Source organism: Trachurus japonicus, chromosome 2 (genome assembly GCF_045865225.1).
Source record: "Trachurus japonicus isolate A0001 chromosome 2, Traja_1.0".
Taxonomy (NCBI): Eukaryota; Metazoa; Chordata; class Actinopteri; order Carangiformes; family Carangidae; genus Trachurus; species Trachurus japonicus.
In genome coordinates, this window is record NC_140908.1 from 252501 (window position 1) to 269389 (window position 16889).

At 48.4% G+C, this 16889-nt stretch overlaps 2 protein-coding genes and 1 long non-coding RNA gene across 3 annotated transcripts in view; 2 read left to right on the plus strand and 1 right to left on the minus strand.

Moving 5' to 3' along the window:
* fmnl2b (formin-like 2b) overlaps positions 1 to 8745 on the plus strand; it is a 16302-nt gene extending 7557 nt beyond the window's left edge. The window contains exons 14-28 of the mRNA XM_085794536.1: positions 1 to 85; positions 177 to 256; positions 333 to 521; positions 627 to 647; positions 2193 to 2317; positions 2432 to 2634; positions 3435 to 3669; positions 4157 to 4225; positions 4308 to 4388; positions 4514 to 4643; positions 6680 to 6840; positions 6926 to 7027; positions 7935 to 8033; positions 8120 to 8243; positions 8369 to 8745. The exon at positions 1 to 85 is cut by the window's left edge and continues 136 nt beyond it. Coding sequence (XP_085650662.1) covers positions 1 to 85; positions 177 to 256; positions 333 to 521; positions 627 to 647; positions 2193 to 2317; positions 2432 to 2634; positions 3435 to 3669; positions 4157 to 4225; positions 4308 to 4388; positions 4514 to 4643; positions 6680 to 6840; positions 6926 to 7027; positions 7935 to 8033; positions 8120 to 8243; positions 8369 to 8457 — 1793 coding nt within the window. The 3' untranslated portion in view covers positions 8458 to 8745. The remainder of the gene's footprint in view (positions 86 to 176; positions 257 to 332; positions 522 to 626; positions 648 to 2192; positions 2318 to 2431; positions 2635 to 3434; positions 3670 to 4156; positions 4226 to 4307; positions 4389 to 4513; positions 4644 to 6679; positions 6841 to 6925; positions 7028 to 7934; positions 8034 to 8119; positions 8244 to 8368) is intronic.
* A 658-nt stretch (positions 8746 to 9403) lies between these two features.
* LOC146990424 (uncharacterized) lies at positions 9404 to 9928 on the plus strand. The gene is made up of 3 exons (XR_015037402.1): positions 9404 to 9485; positions 9582 to 9738; positions 9778 to 9928. It is a non-coding gene; the product is annotated as an uncharacterized LOC146990424 (long non-coding RNA).
* Positions 9929 to 10908: 980 nt separating this feature from the next.
* Positions 10909 to 16326, minus strand: rgn (regucalcin). Its single transcript, XM_085794452.1, has 8 exons — positions 16120 to 16326; positions 13968 to 14182; positions 13692 to 13874; positions 13531 to 13628; positions 12125 to 12239; positions 11880 to 12011; positions 11190 to 11344; positions 10909 to 11103 (listed from the first exon to the last, which is right to left on the minus strand). Exons 2-8 carry the CDS (start codon positions 14128 to 14130, stop codon positions 11053 to 11055), a joined length of 897 nt encoding a protein of 298 aa, XP_085650578.1. The 5' UTR covers positions 14131 to 14182; positions 16120 to 16326; the 3' UTR covers positions 10909 to 11052.
* Between the last annotated feature and the right edge of the window lie 563 nt (positions 16327 to 16889).

Consider the following 16889-nt stretch of genomic DNA (forward strand, 5'->3'; position numbering starts at 1 on the left):
CGCAGCCCCAGAGAGGGGAGGGGGATGGGGGCGTGGCTGACTCCGCCTCCCCCTCCCCTCCCCCCTGCCCCAACCTCTCCCCCAGGTAAGACCCTGTCCTCCCCCAGGTAAGACCGGAGTAGAAAACGTTTTACAGCATCTCACTGTGACCATGCCCCCCCCCTCTCTCTCTGCAGCCCAGAGACTCTGGCCTATCACAGCGCGACGCTGCCCGCCCCCCCCCCTCCACCCCCTCCACCGCCGATGCCCGGCTCAGGTGAGTTCCAGCTCCACCACTCACCTGGTTGCTAGGTGACAGATGACATCACTTCCTGTTCTTCTTCTGTCCACAGTGTCCAACGGGCCGTACGCCGCCCCTCCCCCCCCCGCTCCCCCTCCTCCCCCCCCTCCCCCTCCCCCTCCCTGTCGGACCAGTGAGCTCTCCTCCTCCGTCCCCATGCCCCCCCCTCCCCCCCCGGTGGCCCCGCCCCTCCCCGGCTGTGGCGGCTCGCCGACCGTCATCTTCAACTCTGGACTCGCAGGTCAGTGGCTGCACCAATCAGCTGTCAGCCAATCAGCCAATCAGCTGTCTCTCAGCCAATCACACTTAGAATTTAACGTATTGATCTGTTGTTTCTCTTTGACAGAGGGGGCGCTCAAGCTGTTCTGTAAGTTCAACATCTGTTGTCTCACCCATAGACATATAAAGAGTAGACGCCGCATCGAACGCCGCATCGAACGCTGCAACGCGAGAAATGCGGCCGCCATCTTGAACCGGTCATTCTACTCAGTGGAGCAGCAGAAGTAACAGGATGCAGAGCACTGTGCAGCATATTATTTCTGTTCTAATCAGCAGAAAACCATCGAAAACAGCTGGCTCTGGGGATTACTTTTCACTAATAAGATTGAACATTACTATTGGTTGTATTTTGTGAATCGAATATTTATTTATTTATTCTCTCTCCTCCCTCTCTCTCTCTGACCTGATATGAATTGATTCTCTGGTTTATATATATTTTTATTTTCTCTGACATATAGCTTTTATCTCTATATATTTATTCATTACAGGAATGCTGTTCTCTGATCAATTGCTGCTCTCTACAGGCTGTTATTTCCATAGACATATATACATGGTTATTTCTGTATAATGAATGGTCGTCAAGTGTAACACACCGTTGCTAGGGACGCCGCTCTGATCAGCGCAGCGCAGAATAGAGAAACTATGCAGGATATTTACCTTATGTTTCATTTTTACCTTCAGTAAAAAGCTTCGGACTAATAGTGATGTGAGATAAATGACTTGTAACCTGTTACAGGGAGAGTGGAGGCTGAAAACCACCAAACCTGCTGATCAGAGCCTCTGTAGTCCGCAACACAAACACGCAAACCCATAAACCTATAATATCTTGTTTATGACAGATAAGACTACACAAATAGTAACACACATTGTAACATATATGTGATAATCCATCGATCCAGTTATTGATTATAAAAGGCTTTGTTGAAAACAAATGGGAGGAGGCTCAGCAACACAGCGGAGAAGAGACCAGACAGGCAGAGATGTGCTAAATTATAACATTTATAAATCGATAAAAGTATTTTGATCAAAATTATGTTTCAAATGAATTATTTCACTCGTACGCCGTGTAATAGGCGGGATAATGTTCAGTAAGTTATTGATTAAATGCACTGACACTAGTGAAACTATCAATTGCACCTACCAAACAGATACACTGAGTGGAGCGGTAGACCGGTCCAAGATGGCGGCCCCACCGCTCGTCAGCGCCAATAGGCCCAGCGTTCGATGCGGCGTCTACTCTTTATATGTCTATGGTCTCACCCGTCTCACCTGTCTCTGTCTCACCCATCTCACCTGTCTCTGTCTCACCCGTCTCACCTGTCTTACCCGTCTCACCTGTCTCTGTCTCACCCGTCTCACCTGTCTCTGTCTCACCTGTTTCTGTCTCACCTGTCTCACCTGTCTTACCCGTCTCACCTGTCTTACCCGTCTCACCTGTCTCACCTGTCTTACCCGTCTCACCTGTCTCTGTCTCACCTGTCTCTGTCTCACCCGTCTCACCCGTCTCTGTCTCACCTGTCTCACCCGTCTCTGTCTCACCGGTCTCACCGGTCTCACCTGTCTCACCTGTCTCTGTCTCACCCGTCTCACCTGTCTCTGTCTCACCCGTCTCCGTCTCACCCGTCTCATGCAGCGGTGAAGATCAAGAAGCCGATCCAGACCAAGTTCCGGATGCCGGTGTTGAACTGGGTCGCTCTGAAGCCGAGTCAGATCAATGGGACGGTTTTCAACGACATCGATGACGAGTCCATCCTGCAGGTGGTACACACACACGCACGCACACACACACACACACACCTGTCTGTCTGTCTGACCGCCTGTCTGTCTGTCTGACCACCTGTCTGTCTGTCTGACCACCTGTCTGTCTCTCAGGACCTGAACGTGGAGGAGTTCGAGGAGCTCTTCAAGACGAAGGCTCAGGGTCCGGCCGTGGACTTGACTCTGTCTCGACAGAAACTTCCACAGAAAACGGCGTCTAAAGTTTCTCTGCTGGAGGCGAACAGAGCCAAGAACCTGGCCATCACGCTGAGGAAGGCCGGCCAGGGGTCAGAGGTCATCTGCAGAGCCATCCACGTGTAGGTCAAGGGTCAACACTTACACGTGTCAGAAAGAGGTTGGCCAACATCATGGCCATTTTGTATCTCAGGTTTTCTCAAAAGTCCAGTTTCTGTTCGCAGATGTTTCCATTGCACTGCAAAAACTCAAAATCTTACAGAGAATATTTGTCTTATTTCTTGTCAAAATGTCTCATTTCTAGTCAAAACAAATCTCATTATACTTAAAATAAGACTCATCACATAAAAAGTAGCTTGTTTTTAGACACTTTTTACTTTTTTCAAGCAAATTTTCACTTGAAGTTAGTAGAAAATCTGCCAGAGAAAGCAAGTTTTTTGTGCTTGTAATAAGAAAGAAAAACTTGCTCCACTACCAGATTTTTCTACTTATTTTAAGTGAAAATCTGCTTGAAAGAAGTAAAAAGTGTCTAAAAACAAGCTACTTTTTATGTGATTTTACGTATAATCAGATTTGTTTTGACTAGAAATGACATTTTGACTAGAAATAAGACAAATATTCTTGGAAAGATTTTGAGTTTTTGCAGTGTGAATGTTGTTTTGCGAATGAGCCGTAACTCTGTAAAATCTTGCAATATCCCATAATTCTTTTAAGTTCTCGTCCCGCGATACTTCACTTTGACAAAGATGGACGTAAGCGTTTTGTGTTTCCATGGTGGACAAACCACCGCATGAGCGTAAAGTTTTAGATATTTGAGACATTTCCATGACGACATAGGGTTACATGCACGTTTCTAGTGGAGACGGAAACCTATTGGTGAATTGTTTGATGATGTCACTGAAGCGTCCTGTGGTGGCTGCAGCTTCGACCTGCGGACCGTCAGAGTGGACTTCGTGGAGTGTCTGATGCGTTTCCTGCCGACGGAGGCGGAGGTGAAGATGCTGCGGCAATACGAGAGGGACAGGAAACCTCTGGAGGCGCTGAGCGACGAGGACCGCTTCATGATGCAGTTCAGTCGCATCGAGAGACTCAGCCAGCGCATGTCCATCATGACCTTCATGGGAAACTTCACCGACAACGTCCAGATGTTGACCCCGGTAAGACACACAGTTGGACACGGACAGGTGTGGACAGACAAGAAGAGACAGACAGGAAGAGACAGACAGATGTGGACAGACAAGAAGAGACAGACAGATGTGGACAGACAAGAAGAGACAGACAGATGTGGACGGACAGGAAGAGACAGACAGGAAGAGACAGACAGATGTGGACAGACAAGAAGAGACAGACAGATGTGGACAGACAAGAAGAGACAGATAGATGTGAGCGGACAGGAAGAGACAGACAGATGTGGACAGACAGGAAGAGACAGACAGATGTGGACGGACAGGAAGAGACAGACAGATGTGGACGGACAGGAAGAGACAGACAGATGTGGACGGACAGGAAGAGACAGACAGGAAGAGACAGACAGATGTGGACAGACAGGAAGAGACAGACAGATGTGGACGGACAGGAAGAGACAGACAGGAAGAGACAGACGGATGTGTGGACTCTGACCCGTCTCTGTCTTCTTCCTCGTAGCAACTTCACGCCATGATCGCCGCCTCAGTTTCGATAAAGTCGTCTCAGAAGCTGAAGAAGATCCTGGAGGTGAGTGATGTCATCTGTTTCTGTGATGTCATCTGTTTCTTTTCTTTTTTTTTGATGTCATCTGTTTCTGACTGTGTCGTAGATCATCTTGGCTCTGGGGAACTACATGAACAGCAGCAAGAGAGGAGCGGTGTACGGGTTCAAGCTGCAGAGTCTGGACCTGGTAACACACACACACACACACAGACACACAGACACACAGACACACAGACACACAGACACACAGACACACACACACACACACACACACACACACACCTGTCCTGACGTGTGTGTCCGTGTGTCCAGCTCCTGGAGACGAAGTCCACCGACAGGAAACAGACGTTGCTTCACTACATCGCCAACGTGGTGAGGGACAAATATCCCGTCGTGTCTCCGTTCTACAACGAGCTGCACTACGTCGACAAGGCCGCGGCAGGTGAGGCTGTCGGCCAATCAGAGCCAAGATATAAATATCTTGGCATCTGGCTAGACAAGGACTTGAATTTCAAGCATCACATCTCCTACTTGTCAAAAAAACTGAAATTCATAGTGAGGTTTTTGTACAGATTTAAATCTTGTTTTTCTGTTACTGCCGGTAAGCGTCTAGGCAATCGTTTATTTTTATCACAGCTTGACTACGGCGACACTGCCTATAGGATTGCTTGTCCGACCACCCTAGCAAAACTGGATCCCATTTACCATGCTGCTCTGAGATACATAACAGGCTCCGCCTTCAGAACCCACCATTGCACTTTATACACACTTACAAGATTTTCTTCCCTTAACTCATTGAGTGCCATTGACGTCTATGTACGTCAATCAAAATCCAACGCTTGAGTGCCAATGACGTCCATATACGTCAAATGCTGTTTTCTGCGGCTGGTAAATGGGGGCGCTGTCGCGCACACTGTGAGTAATTTTGTGGTTTCTGGGATGTGTAGAACGAAGAAGACTGTAGATCAGAGCAAGAAGTGAAGAAGAAGGAGAAGACGAGCGTGATCGGTACGGAGATAAAAAAGTTGGAAAAAGTTTCTATTTCTAGAGAAAAACGACGGGCAGAGCCTGGAACAAGTGTAACATGGAGCTGGAGGAAAGCTTAGCCACGGATGCTATTAGCATAGCTCCAGCATGAAGTGATCGGAGGAGGCAGGAAAGGTCAACTCATCTAGATGATCAGCACCAAAATGCCAAAGCGAAAGCGAAAGCGGATCGCAGAGTCAGTTTCACCAGTTGCTGTCTGAAACCGACGTGACGACGAACCGAGAGATCAGTGCGGTGAGTCGATGCCGCGGCCGCGTCCAGCAGAGAGGCTGAAGAACGGCATGACGTCTCCCTCCCTCCTTCAGAGACGAGGGGCTGCAGTAGGAGGACATTTTCAGATGTCTTACATGTTTTTGAAGCCAAATTTAAAACGGATAAATCACTGTTTTTCTTGAGAGACTCTCTTTCACAAAAATGCATTTTTCTCAGCCTTCTAGAAAAAGTGGTCTTTTTGGTGCAACCAGGCTCTATTCAACTTAAGATAAATCAAGAATGGAACCAGGTACAAACAAATGGTTTTTTCCCTAGTTAAATAGAGAGTCTCCTCTTTCCTTTGAGCTGTTTGGAGTTTTCAGAGTCATAGTATAAAATATTCTCTGGGTCTTGAAATATTACTCAAAATGCCCCAAAACGCTGGCATTTTATAAAAGGGCTGGCACTCAATGAGTTAATACTCGAAGGTTGTTGCACTGGTACACCTTAATCTACAAGGCTATTTTAGGCAAGCTGCCGCACTACATCTGCTCTAAGTTTATTGCTGTCCAGTTGACACACAATCTTAGAGCCAACAGTTGGCTGCGATTTAAGGTCCGCCATATGAGGACCGAGTTAGGGATGAAGACCCTCTCTCACTTTGGGCCATGGTCCTGGAATGACCTACAAGCCAGGATGAGATTGGGCTCTAGTCTCATCCCTCTTTCTGGCTTCAAACACACAATCTCAGAACCTTTAGTCACCAGCTGCACCTGTGACAATTTAATTCTGTAATTGTGCTGCTTGTTTGATGTTTGATGTTTCTTTTTCTTTTTTAAAATATTTTTTGGTTTTTTCTATGCCTTTATTTGATAGCCATAGTAGAGATAGACAGTTAAGGGGGAGGCAGAGAGAGGGGGAATGACATGCAGGAAAGGGCTGCCCGACGCAGGATTCGAACCGGGGACGCCTGCGTTGAGGACTGTAGCCTCTACATGGGGCGGTCGCTTTAACCACTGCGCCACGCACCGCCCCATTTTGATGTCTCTTTGTTACCTTGATCTTGTTGTGTATGTTGGCTTGTATCTGTACTTCCTGACCAGGACATCCTTGAAAAAGAGATTGTTAAATCTCAATGGATCCTTCCTGGATAAATAAAGGTTAAATAAAAAATAAAAAAGAGCACAGCACAGCCCCGTCTGTCCTGTCAGCCAATCAGAGCGTGTCCTCTCTGTGCAGTGAGCCTGGAGAACGTGCTGTGTGACGTGAAGGACCTGCAGCGCGGCATGGAGCTCACCTGGCGGGAGTTCAGCGTGCAGCACAACGCCACGCTCAAAGACTTCATCAGCCGGCACGAGTCCCGACTCAGCAAGCTGCAGGAGGACGCACGCATCGCACAGGCGAGCGCACACACACACACACACAGGTCATCAACACACTGACCAGCTAATGTGCTAACGTGCTAACCGGCCGCGTGTCCTTCAGGACGCCTTCGAGGACGTGGTCAAGTTCTTCGGCGAGAGCTCCAAGACGATGCCGCCGTCCGTCTTCTTCCCCATCTTCGTTCGCTTCATTAAAGCATACAGGGTGAGTTTAACAGAACGCCACCGGCCACAGGCCCCGCCCCCTGCCCTGGTCTGAAGCTCCGCCCACAGCGACCACGTGTTGTAGGTCTGGGACGATATGCTTTTCTCCCGATTCGATTCTTCTACGATTTTTTGGATGGTGATTCAATTTCAACTGCGATTCTACGATATTGCCGATTCTCTCGATTTTTAGTCTGCATTTTTAACATTTATCTGCACACAAATACTGTAGGAGCCTATAAATTAACATTAGAGGTGGGAGAAAAAGTCGATTCACATAAATATCGCGATATCTTTTTTGACAGTTTTTAAATAGATTTTTTTTTTTTCAAAAATCGATTTTTTTTTTTTTGAAAACATTTTTGGGGGGAATTTTTTTTGGGGGGGGGGGGGATTTTTTTTAAAATATTGTGCAATGTGCATTTGTTAGCCTTTTTTACATACAGAGAGTACAGGTTTTGAAAAGGGTTTAAGTTCACTTTATAATGGAGTATGTTAATTTATAGGCTCCTACAGTATTTGTGTGCAGATAAATGTAAAAATCGAGAGAATCGTCAATATCGTAGAATCGCAATTTAAATCGAATCGCCATCGTAGAAGAATCGAATCGGGAGAAAAGCATATCATCCCAGCCCTAATTAACATACTCCATTATAAAGTGAACTTAAACCCTTTTCAAAACCTGTACTCTCTGTATGTAAGAAAGGCGAACACATGCACATTGCACAATATAAAAAAAAAATCCCCCCCCCCAAAAAAAATCCCCAAAACATTTTTTTCAAAAAAAAAAAAAAACATAGATTTTTGAAAAAAAAAATCGATTTAAAAATCGTCAAAAAAGATATTGCGATATTTATGTGAATGGATTTTTTCTCCCAGCCCTAATGTGTTGTGTTTCCTGTGTGCAGCTGGCGGAGGAGGAGAACGAGCAGCGGCGGCGCCAGGAGCAGATGCTGCTGGAGAAGCTGGAGCAGGAGGAGCAGCAGGAGGAGGAGGAGGCCACCAAGGTAAGAGCCGCTCACGCCGCTGTGTTCACAGCTGAGAGTCACGTCTGGGTCTGACCCCGCCCCCTGACCTCTGACCCCGCCCCCAGTCTCCCTCCCACAGGGGGAAGCGGCAGCAGCAGGAACTCCTCACCGAGCTGAGACGGAAACAAGGGAAAGACAGTCGCCATGTTTACGAGGGGAAGGACGGCGCCATCGAGGACATCATCACAGGTAGACGCTGCGTCCTGGTGCTCTGTTCACGCCACGTGTTCCCTCTCTGTCGTCTGATTGGCTGTTCACGCCACGTGTTCCCTCTCTGTCGTCTGATTGGCTGTCTCATCTGGTTTTACCTGCAGCGCTGAAGACCGTCCCCTTCACGGCCCGATCGGCCAAACGCAGCTCTCGCTTCTTCTGCGACCCCGCCCACAGCGAGGAGCACTACTGAGGACGGCGAGCATCTTCAACTGGCCACGCCCACTTCTAATCAATGGGACCAATTAGCACTTTGAACATTTCTGATCGATCGATGCGGACTGTCGACATCACGATTTGTTGTTTTATTCTGTTTGTACGGACGAGGACGAGGAGCCCGGACGCCACTGGACCCGTGACCTCTGACCCCTGTGTCAGTACCCGATCCGTACCCGGAACAAGATCCTTTCCAGACGCTTCTGCGCATGCGCCAGCAATGCTAACTGCTAGCTTAGTGATAGAGCAGCTAAAAGCCGCTGTAGCGCTGTTAAAACGTCACTTCATTAATTTTTCATATTTTTTTCATGCGAGGAAGTCACAGTCCTATCTATGGTCAGTTTATCCAACTGACGTCTGTTTGGAAGTTTGCTCTGAGGTTTTGGGAGAAGTGCAGAGCTAGTTGGGAGTAGCCACCGGGAGCTAGCTTGCGGCTCGGCTCATCTCAGAGGCAGCAGCGGCCCGCTGAGGGGATCGAACCTGTGATCGACTGGTCAGCTTACGTCGTCATGCCGGTGGAGAAAGCGAGCAGATTAATTTATGGTCTCATTGACTAGTTTGTGTAAATGAAAAGTGAAGCTTCAGGAGGAGCTGGTCAGAGGAGCAGAAATCACCACATTTACATCAATAAATAAATGTTTTACAATTAACTGATCATCTACATTAAATAAAAATAAATTTAAATTAATTTAATTTAATTTAATCTAATCAGAAATAGAACAGAGGGGAATTCGTTGCAACGTGCTTGTGTTTTTCACAAAGAACGTCTCTGTTTTCATGCATATCCGCGGTGCCGTAAACTTAGAGAAGGAAGAAGAGGGAGAGACGTCGAGAGGGAAGTGCGCATTCGCAGAAGCGTCTGGAACGGATTGTGTTCCGGGTACCGATCGGGCACTGACACCCTGACCTCTGACCTCTGACCTGTGGACTCAGGTGGTCCTGGTTCACCTGCAGGGGGCGCTGGCTGTGACACATGAACTGGTTCTGGTTCTGGTTCTGGTCCTGGTCCTGGTGCTGGTCCTGGGTCTGGGTCTGGTTCTGGTTCTGGTTTTGGTCCTGGTTCTGGGTCTGGTTCTGGTTCTGGTCCTGGTTCTGGGTCAGCAGGTCTGTGGTTCTGGGTTCCTTCAGTCGTGTCGTTAACTGGTTGTTGTACAGGGTTCCACTTCACCACATCGTGTTCTACTGTGTTCTACTCAACCAATCAGCAGAGGCCGAGTCTGGACACGCTAACAGTGTTAGCATCAAGTGTTAGCCTCAGGTGTTAGCATCAAGTGTTAGCCTCAAGTGTTAGCATCAGGTGTTAGCGCCAGACTCTGTTCATCACAAACCGCCGCCACTGAACCGCTGCTGTTCACCGGTTAGCTGGTTACCTGGTTAACCGTTTAGCTGGTTATCTAGTTAGCCCGTTAGCTGGTTATCTAGTTAACCCGTTGGCTGGTTATCTAGTTAACCCGTTAGCTGGTTATCTAGTTAGCCTGTTATCTAGTTAACCGGTTAGCTGGTTATCTAGTTAAACCGTTAGCTGGTTATCTAGTTAACCGGTTAGCTGGTTATCTAGTTAAACCGTTAGCTGGTTATCTAGTTAACCGGTTAGCTGGTTATCTAGTTAAACCGTTAGCTGGTTATCTAGTTAACCCGTTAGCTGGTTATCTAGTTAACCGGTTAGCTGGTTATCTAGTTAACCTCTTTGCGGCACCAGAATCGCAGCAGCATCTTAAACCTGTTTTCCTGTCGAGTGTCACTGACCTGTAGTTGGAGGCGTCGCTGTAACAACGACACCTGGAGAACTCACTCTCCTCCAACATGAAGAAAGAGATTCTGCTGCTGAGGCTCTGGTCAGGACACACCTGGACGCCACCTGGACGGCACCTGTCCGTGTCCGGTTCTGCTGTGTCATGGTGCGAGCTAACAGGCTAACAGTTAGCTAACAGGCTAACAGACAGCGTCCAGCTCTCACCTGACGAAGGTAAATCTGGACAAACGAGGACAGAACCTGAAGAGACAGGGACAGTGATGACATCATCAGTCACCTGATGATGTCATCACTGTCCCTGTTTGTTTGGGCAACGTCCGTCCCCTTGCGGAGACAAAATGCACAAAGCAGGACAGAGGGACACACCCCCCCCCCCCCATCAAAGATGTGAAGCAGCACAAACTTTTCTATGTGTACATATGTTTTCTAGACGCTGTAGCTCGTACTGTTCGTGTTTGTTGCTGGTGATTCTGCCCCTGGTGTGAGAATTAAACGCACCCTGTCACATGACCTCTGTTGCTTTAATACATTACCCACAATCCTCAGCGTCTCGCCTCGGCGCTGCACTTCACGCCTCGGAGGCTGAAGCACACTTTGTTTCCTGGAAGTATTTCACAATAAAAGTCTGGTGCCAATCAAACCATTAGTCGTTGCCATAGAGACAAATCTTTACACTTCTGACATTCATCTTCTTTTATTGAGTTTTACATATTCATGAGTTTGGTTAAATCTAATTGGCTCGTGGATGTCCTTGTTTCTGATTGGCTGACAGCCCTCACTTCCTGCCTGGGATCCACGCTGTGATTGGCTGGAACATCGTCACCCAAAGAAACAGTTTGAAGGTCGACCTTTGACCCCGAGGCCTGTCACCTGCACACACACACACACACAGGCTGTGACTGACACTGACATCACAGTTGCGCTACAGGTGAACCCTGAACCTGAACTTGACCCACCCTGAACGTGTGCCCGGCGAGCGGCTGCTGGCTGAGCTCTGATTGGCTGAGGCCCCCACTGCCCGAGGTCACGTAGAGGTCAGCGTAGTCCGCACCGCCGAAACAACAGGAAGTGATGTTCTTCACTGGGAGGGAGACGGTCGCCAGCCGCACACCTGAGGACCAATGACATCATCACCACGCTGTGACATCATCACCACGTTGTCAGTTCAGTCACATGACAGCACCTGGTTACTCAGGTTTACTCACTAGTTACCTGGTTACTAGTTACCTGCTCCAGTGGTTTAGTCTTCTCACTACACAATACAACGCAGTAATACTTCAGTAATACTTCAGTAATACTTCAGTTTACCCACTACAACGTGGTCGACCAGCAGAACTGACATCAGACCCAACTCTAAACATTTTAAATCCAGGTTAAAAACATTTATGTTATATACGACACCACTGACCAGTAACTAACCAGTAAGGCGACCGACAGACGACCTTCAGCGTCCACCGTTTAACCAGTAACTAACTAGTTTAACCAGTAACTAACCAGTTTAACCAGTAACTAACCAGTAGCAGGGTCGATGTGGATGACTCGTCCTTCGGCGTAACAGGCGACCGACAGACGACCTTCAGCGTCCACCATTTAACCAGTAACTAACTAGTTTAACCAGTAACTAACCAGTTTAACCAGTAACTAACCAGTAGCAGGGTCGATGTGGATGACTCGTCCTCCGGCGTAACAGGCGACCCACAGACGACCTTCAGCGTCCACCGTCATCCCGTCAGGAAACCCCTCCCCCTCCTCCATACGGTACACTACACGCCGGTTACCTAGGCAACAACACACACACACACACACACACACACTTTTAACAATTCTGTTTTGAACAAGATGGCGTTACCAAGGTAACCAGAATGGCGTGTAGAATAAACAACACTGTTACCAAGGTAACCAGAGTGTGAGTCGTAGTCAAAGGCGTCGACCGTCAGAGACAAACTGTCGATGTAGAAAAACGTCTTCTGATCCAGAGACCAGTCCAGACCGTTGGAAATGTCCACCTGAGAGACAGACAGGAAGACAGACAGGTCAGTGTCCACCTGAGAGACAGACAGGAAGACAGACAGGTCAGTGTCCACCTGAGAGACAGACAGGTAGACAGACAGGTCAGAGTTCACCTGAGAGACAGACAGGTAGACAGACAGACAGACAGGTCAGTGTCCACCTGAGAGACAGACAGGTAGACAGACAGGTCAGTGTCCACCTGAGAGACAGACAGGAAGACAGACAGGTCAGTGTCCACCTGAGAGACAGACAGGTAGACAGACAGGTCAGAGTTCACCTGAGAGACAGACAGGTAGACAGACAGACAGACAGGTCAGTGTCCACCTGAGAGAAAGACAGGTAGACAGACAGGTCAGTGTCCACCTGAGAGACAGACAGGTAGACAGACAGGTCAGTGTCCACCTGAGAGACAGACAGGTAGACAGACAGGTCAGTGTCCATCTGAGAGAAAGACAGGTAGACAGACAGGTCAGTGTCCATCTGAGAGAAAGACAGGTAGACAGACAGGTCAGAGTTCACCTGAGAGACAGACAGACAGGTAGACAGACAGACAGACAGACAGACAGACAGACAGACAGGTAGAGACACAGACAGACAGACAGACAGACAGACAGACAGACAGACAGACAGACAGACAGACAGACAGACAGACAGACAGACAGACAGGCAGGCAGGCAGGCAGGCAGGCAGGCAGGCAGTCAGTCAGTCAGACAGTCAGACAGGCAGGCAGGCAGGCAGGCAGGCAGGCAGACAGGCAGGCAGGCAGGCAGACAGGCAGGCAGGCAGGCAGTCAGTCAGACAGTCAGACAGGCAGGCAGGCAGGCAGGCAGTCAGTCAGACAGTCAGACAGTCAGGCAGGCAGGCAGACAGGCAGGCAGGCAGGCAGACAGGCAGGCAGGCAGGCAGGTAGAGACACAGGCAGGCAGGCAGACAGACAGACAGACAGACAGACAGACAGACAGACAGACAGACAGACAGACAGACAGACAGACAGACAGACAGACAGAGACACAGACAGACAGGTAGACAGACAGACAGACAGACAGACAGACAGACAGACAGACAGGTAGACAGACAGACAGACAGGTCAGTGCCCACCTGAGAGACAGACAGACAGACAGACAGACAGACAGGTAGAGAGACAGACAGACAGACAGACAGACAGAGACACAGACAGACAGACGGACGGACGGACGGACGGACGGACGGACGGACGGACGGACGGACAGACAGACAGACAGACAGACAGACAGACAGACAGACAGACAGACAGACAGACAGACAGACCTGGCTCAGGTGTTTGGTCACGGTGAGGTCAGAGGTCACGGCGTACAGTGAGCCTTGCTGACTCTTCACGTCCAGCTTTTGCTCCGCCTCCATCGTACCTGGGACACATCATTGTTACCACGGCAACAGGGAAACGTGACCAGAGGCGTCACCAGACTCACCTGCCAGCAACCGTCCAATCGGATCGACTTTCCCGTCGTTGAGTCGGTTGTTGGGTTTGTCCTCATCCACCTCCACCAGTGATGTCATCGCCTGAGTCGACCAATCAACAGCCACGATGCTGCGTCCAACGCCTGCCACGTAACCACCGGACCTCCGAGGAACCACGAAGCCCACGGTGTCAGCTGAGGACAGACAGGTAGACAGACAGACAGACAGGTGAACTCAAACTGACCAATGAGCTCAGCCGGATATCCCCTGCGTGCTGATTGGCCGACCTGTCTCCACTGTCTGGATCTGATTGGTCGCCGGACTCCAGCGATGGATCTTCTTCCCGATGATGTCGACGAACAGAAGCGTCTGCTCTGGCTCCTCCCACACGGGCCCTTCACCAATCAGAGCGCTCACTTTCACCACAGACTCCACCTTCACGGATGGCATCTTCACCTGGCTGCGTCGACCAATCACTGAGCAGGAATCGGGTCACCTGTTTCTATAACAACAACACGTCACAGTCAAATACCGACACTGGAGCAGATACATAAATATATATAAATATACATTAATGTCACAGTACACAATAATACACAATAAAACACAACTCTGTCTGGAAGTCGCTCCCTTAACCCTATAAAGCAGCGGTACTCAATAGGCGGCCCGCGGGCCGCATCCGGCCCGCCGAACCTTCCAATCAGGCCCGCGACTGAGTTCTACTAGTTTACATATTACTGTATACTTTATTTCTCGGGCTCCGTGCGCCTGTAAGTCAAAGCGCTGGGACATGGAAACACGTTCGGAGCGTTTGTGTGTGCCTGTGAGGCGCTGCACTGGGATACAGAAACGCTGACGATCCCAAATCACGCGCGAGTGGGGAGCGGGCTGGACTGCAGGGTTTTCCCTGCCTGTCTGCAGAGACCGTGGGTGATTTTCACCGCCGTCTTGGTTCAACTGTGTGTGCATCATGCACGGGGGGCCGTTCAGATGAAGCGTCTTTTGCGCGAGCTCAAACCCATTCAATGTAGCCGCGCGTCATGCGCGCTCACAACTCAAAGCCGTAGCCGCGCGCATTTGATGAGACGCAATTGTTTTTTCGTGCACGTCTGCTGCGCACAGCTGCACGACCTGCTTCTCCCCCGGTGTTGTGTCCCGGTTCCATCGGCCTGTGTCTCTCCTACTGTTTCCCACTGAGCTCTGCCTCGTTTGAAAGGTGAAGGAAGCCCGTGTGTGGAAAGACGTCGCCTCTGAGATGTAGAATGTGTATTATAGAAGAGAAACACACATTTCAGGACCAATGACTTGTATCCTCAGAACAGAGTCAGACGTCCTGTGATGGTCAGGTCATATTTAAGCTGAAAATCACAGGGCATGTCTGAGGATACAAGTCAGCAGTGTAAAGCTCCAGCATGATATGTAAATGATGATATGATAATGTCAAGATTTTTCATATCATACAAAACACCATGAAGTGTATAAATAAAAATTATGTGCTTACAAGTAAAATAAAAAATTTTAAATTATCAGACGAAATAGGTGAATTTAATTTCAATCTAGGCCTATTTGAATGTGCGGCCCCCAAGGTGTCTGTTAAGAAAAATTCTGGCCCTTCGACAAATGTATTTGAGTACCCCTGCTATAAAGTTTCTAACGCTCATATTTACTGTATAAAATATATTAAAAAAATTAATGTGACCTGTTGGCTCAAAATCAATGAATTTTTAATATATTTTATAGGTGTAAATATGAGCATTATAGGGTAGCTCAATAACTCCCAGGTCATGTGACCTGTTGACTCAGAATCAACACAGGATGGTAGAGCTAAGCCTCCTCTATGACACACACCTGTTTTTATTGCATTTGAACACATCTTATATTTTCTATGAATTTTTAATGTATTGAGAAGGAGCGAATGTTTGTCAAATATCCAACTTAAAACTAACTTCACTGCAGTAAACTGGACACTGACCTTTGACTGAATGGTTGATGACGTAACACGAACACAGTTTTAACAATTAACCTCAGAGTTCCTGCATGTGAACTACGTATTTTACTTGTAATACTCCAGTATCATTACTGCACGTTACTCTTCCGTTACTCCGGTTTGAGCTCGGACTCGTCGCTGCTGACGCTGCAGGAATCGAACTTCGGACTTTGAATCACCGCAGTTTTCTACTCGGTTTGTTTAACGTGTTTTAGTTTTGGTGCGTTCAGGCTTCAAGTCACAGTCAAAACTCTGTAGCGTTACAGTCAAGTTACCGGTTACAACTAAGTTCAGTTCACAGGTGGGAAGTTACGAGTTTGGGTCGGAATAACACGAGTTACGGGTTGATACCATACACGATACTTGGTGACGTCACTCTTCTCCGTACTGGGACCAGCTCGTGAGCCTGGTTCGGTGAAACAACACACATGAATACACACACACACACTCACCTGCTGGTTCCGCTCGCGCTGTGGACAGAGTTGTCGGATCACGTGACAGCGGCCCAGTCTCCGCCCCCACGTGACTCAGGGAAGAGTTCACGTTCAAAGATCAGCCGTGTTGATCTGATATCGATCCAACTGATCAATAACTGCGTCAGACTGAACGTGGATCAATATTGACTCAGTGTGAGTGAACCAGCGTCTCTGCGGTGGGCGGGGCCTGGACGCCACGGCTTCTGCATGGTGATTGGAGGATCTGTCTGAAGCCCCGCCCCCAGAGCGTTTAGATAAAGTCAGGAGACAAATTGCAGCTCAGGTCCAATATTTATACATTTATATTTATAATTTATACATTAATATATTTACATATTCATATTTTTCGATCAGACTCAAAACACAGCTGCTGCGTTTCCTTGTTTTAGTTTAATAAAGTTGTAGTTGGATGTGATGAGTTTCTCCTCAGACCAACGCCGTCATGAGACCGAACACGTTTCAACCGAACAAAGAAGAAACGAGACGAAACAAAACATTCATAAACTTTAATAACATTTAATAACTGTTTCTCCTTCACAATAAAACGTCTCCGGCTCGAGGCTTTTAATGTGAAGCAGCAGCAGGAAACGTTGGTCTGGTCAGCAGAGACTCATCGGACCAGAACCTGGACCAGGACCAGGACCAGAACCTGGAGGGAGGCAAAACTCAGGCTCCGGTCCGGCTCCGTCTCATTGTTCACAATCAACAGTTGAGTATCAGTAGAACAGAGACATGAAGGCTGTGGA

What these genes read in the sequence shown, in the direction of transcription:
- rgn (XM_085794452.1), bottom strand. Translation starts at nt 14,130, where the DNA reads ATGCCATCCGTGAAGGTGGAGTCTGTGGTGAAAGTGAGCGCTCTGATT. An exon ending in TGACCAAACACCTGAGCCAG is followed by an intron (nt 12,240 to 13,530) that starts GTCTGTCTGTCT and finishes TCTGTCTCTCAG; the next exon opens with GTGGACATTTCCAACGGTCT. An exon ending in TCGCCGGGCACACGTTCAGG is followed by an intron (nt 11,104 to 11,189) that starts GTGGGTCAAGTT and finishes GTGTGTGTGCAG; the next exon opens with GTGACAGGCCTCGGGGTCAA.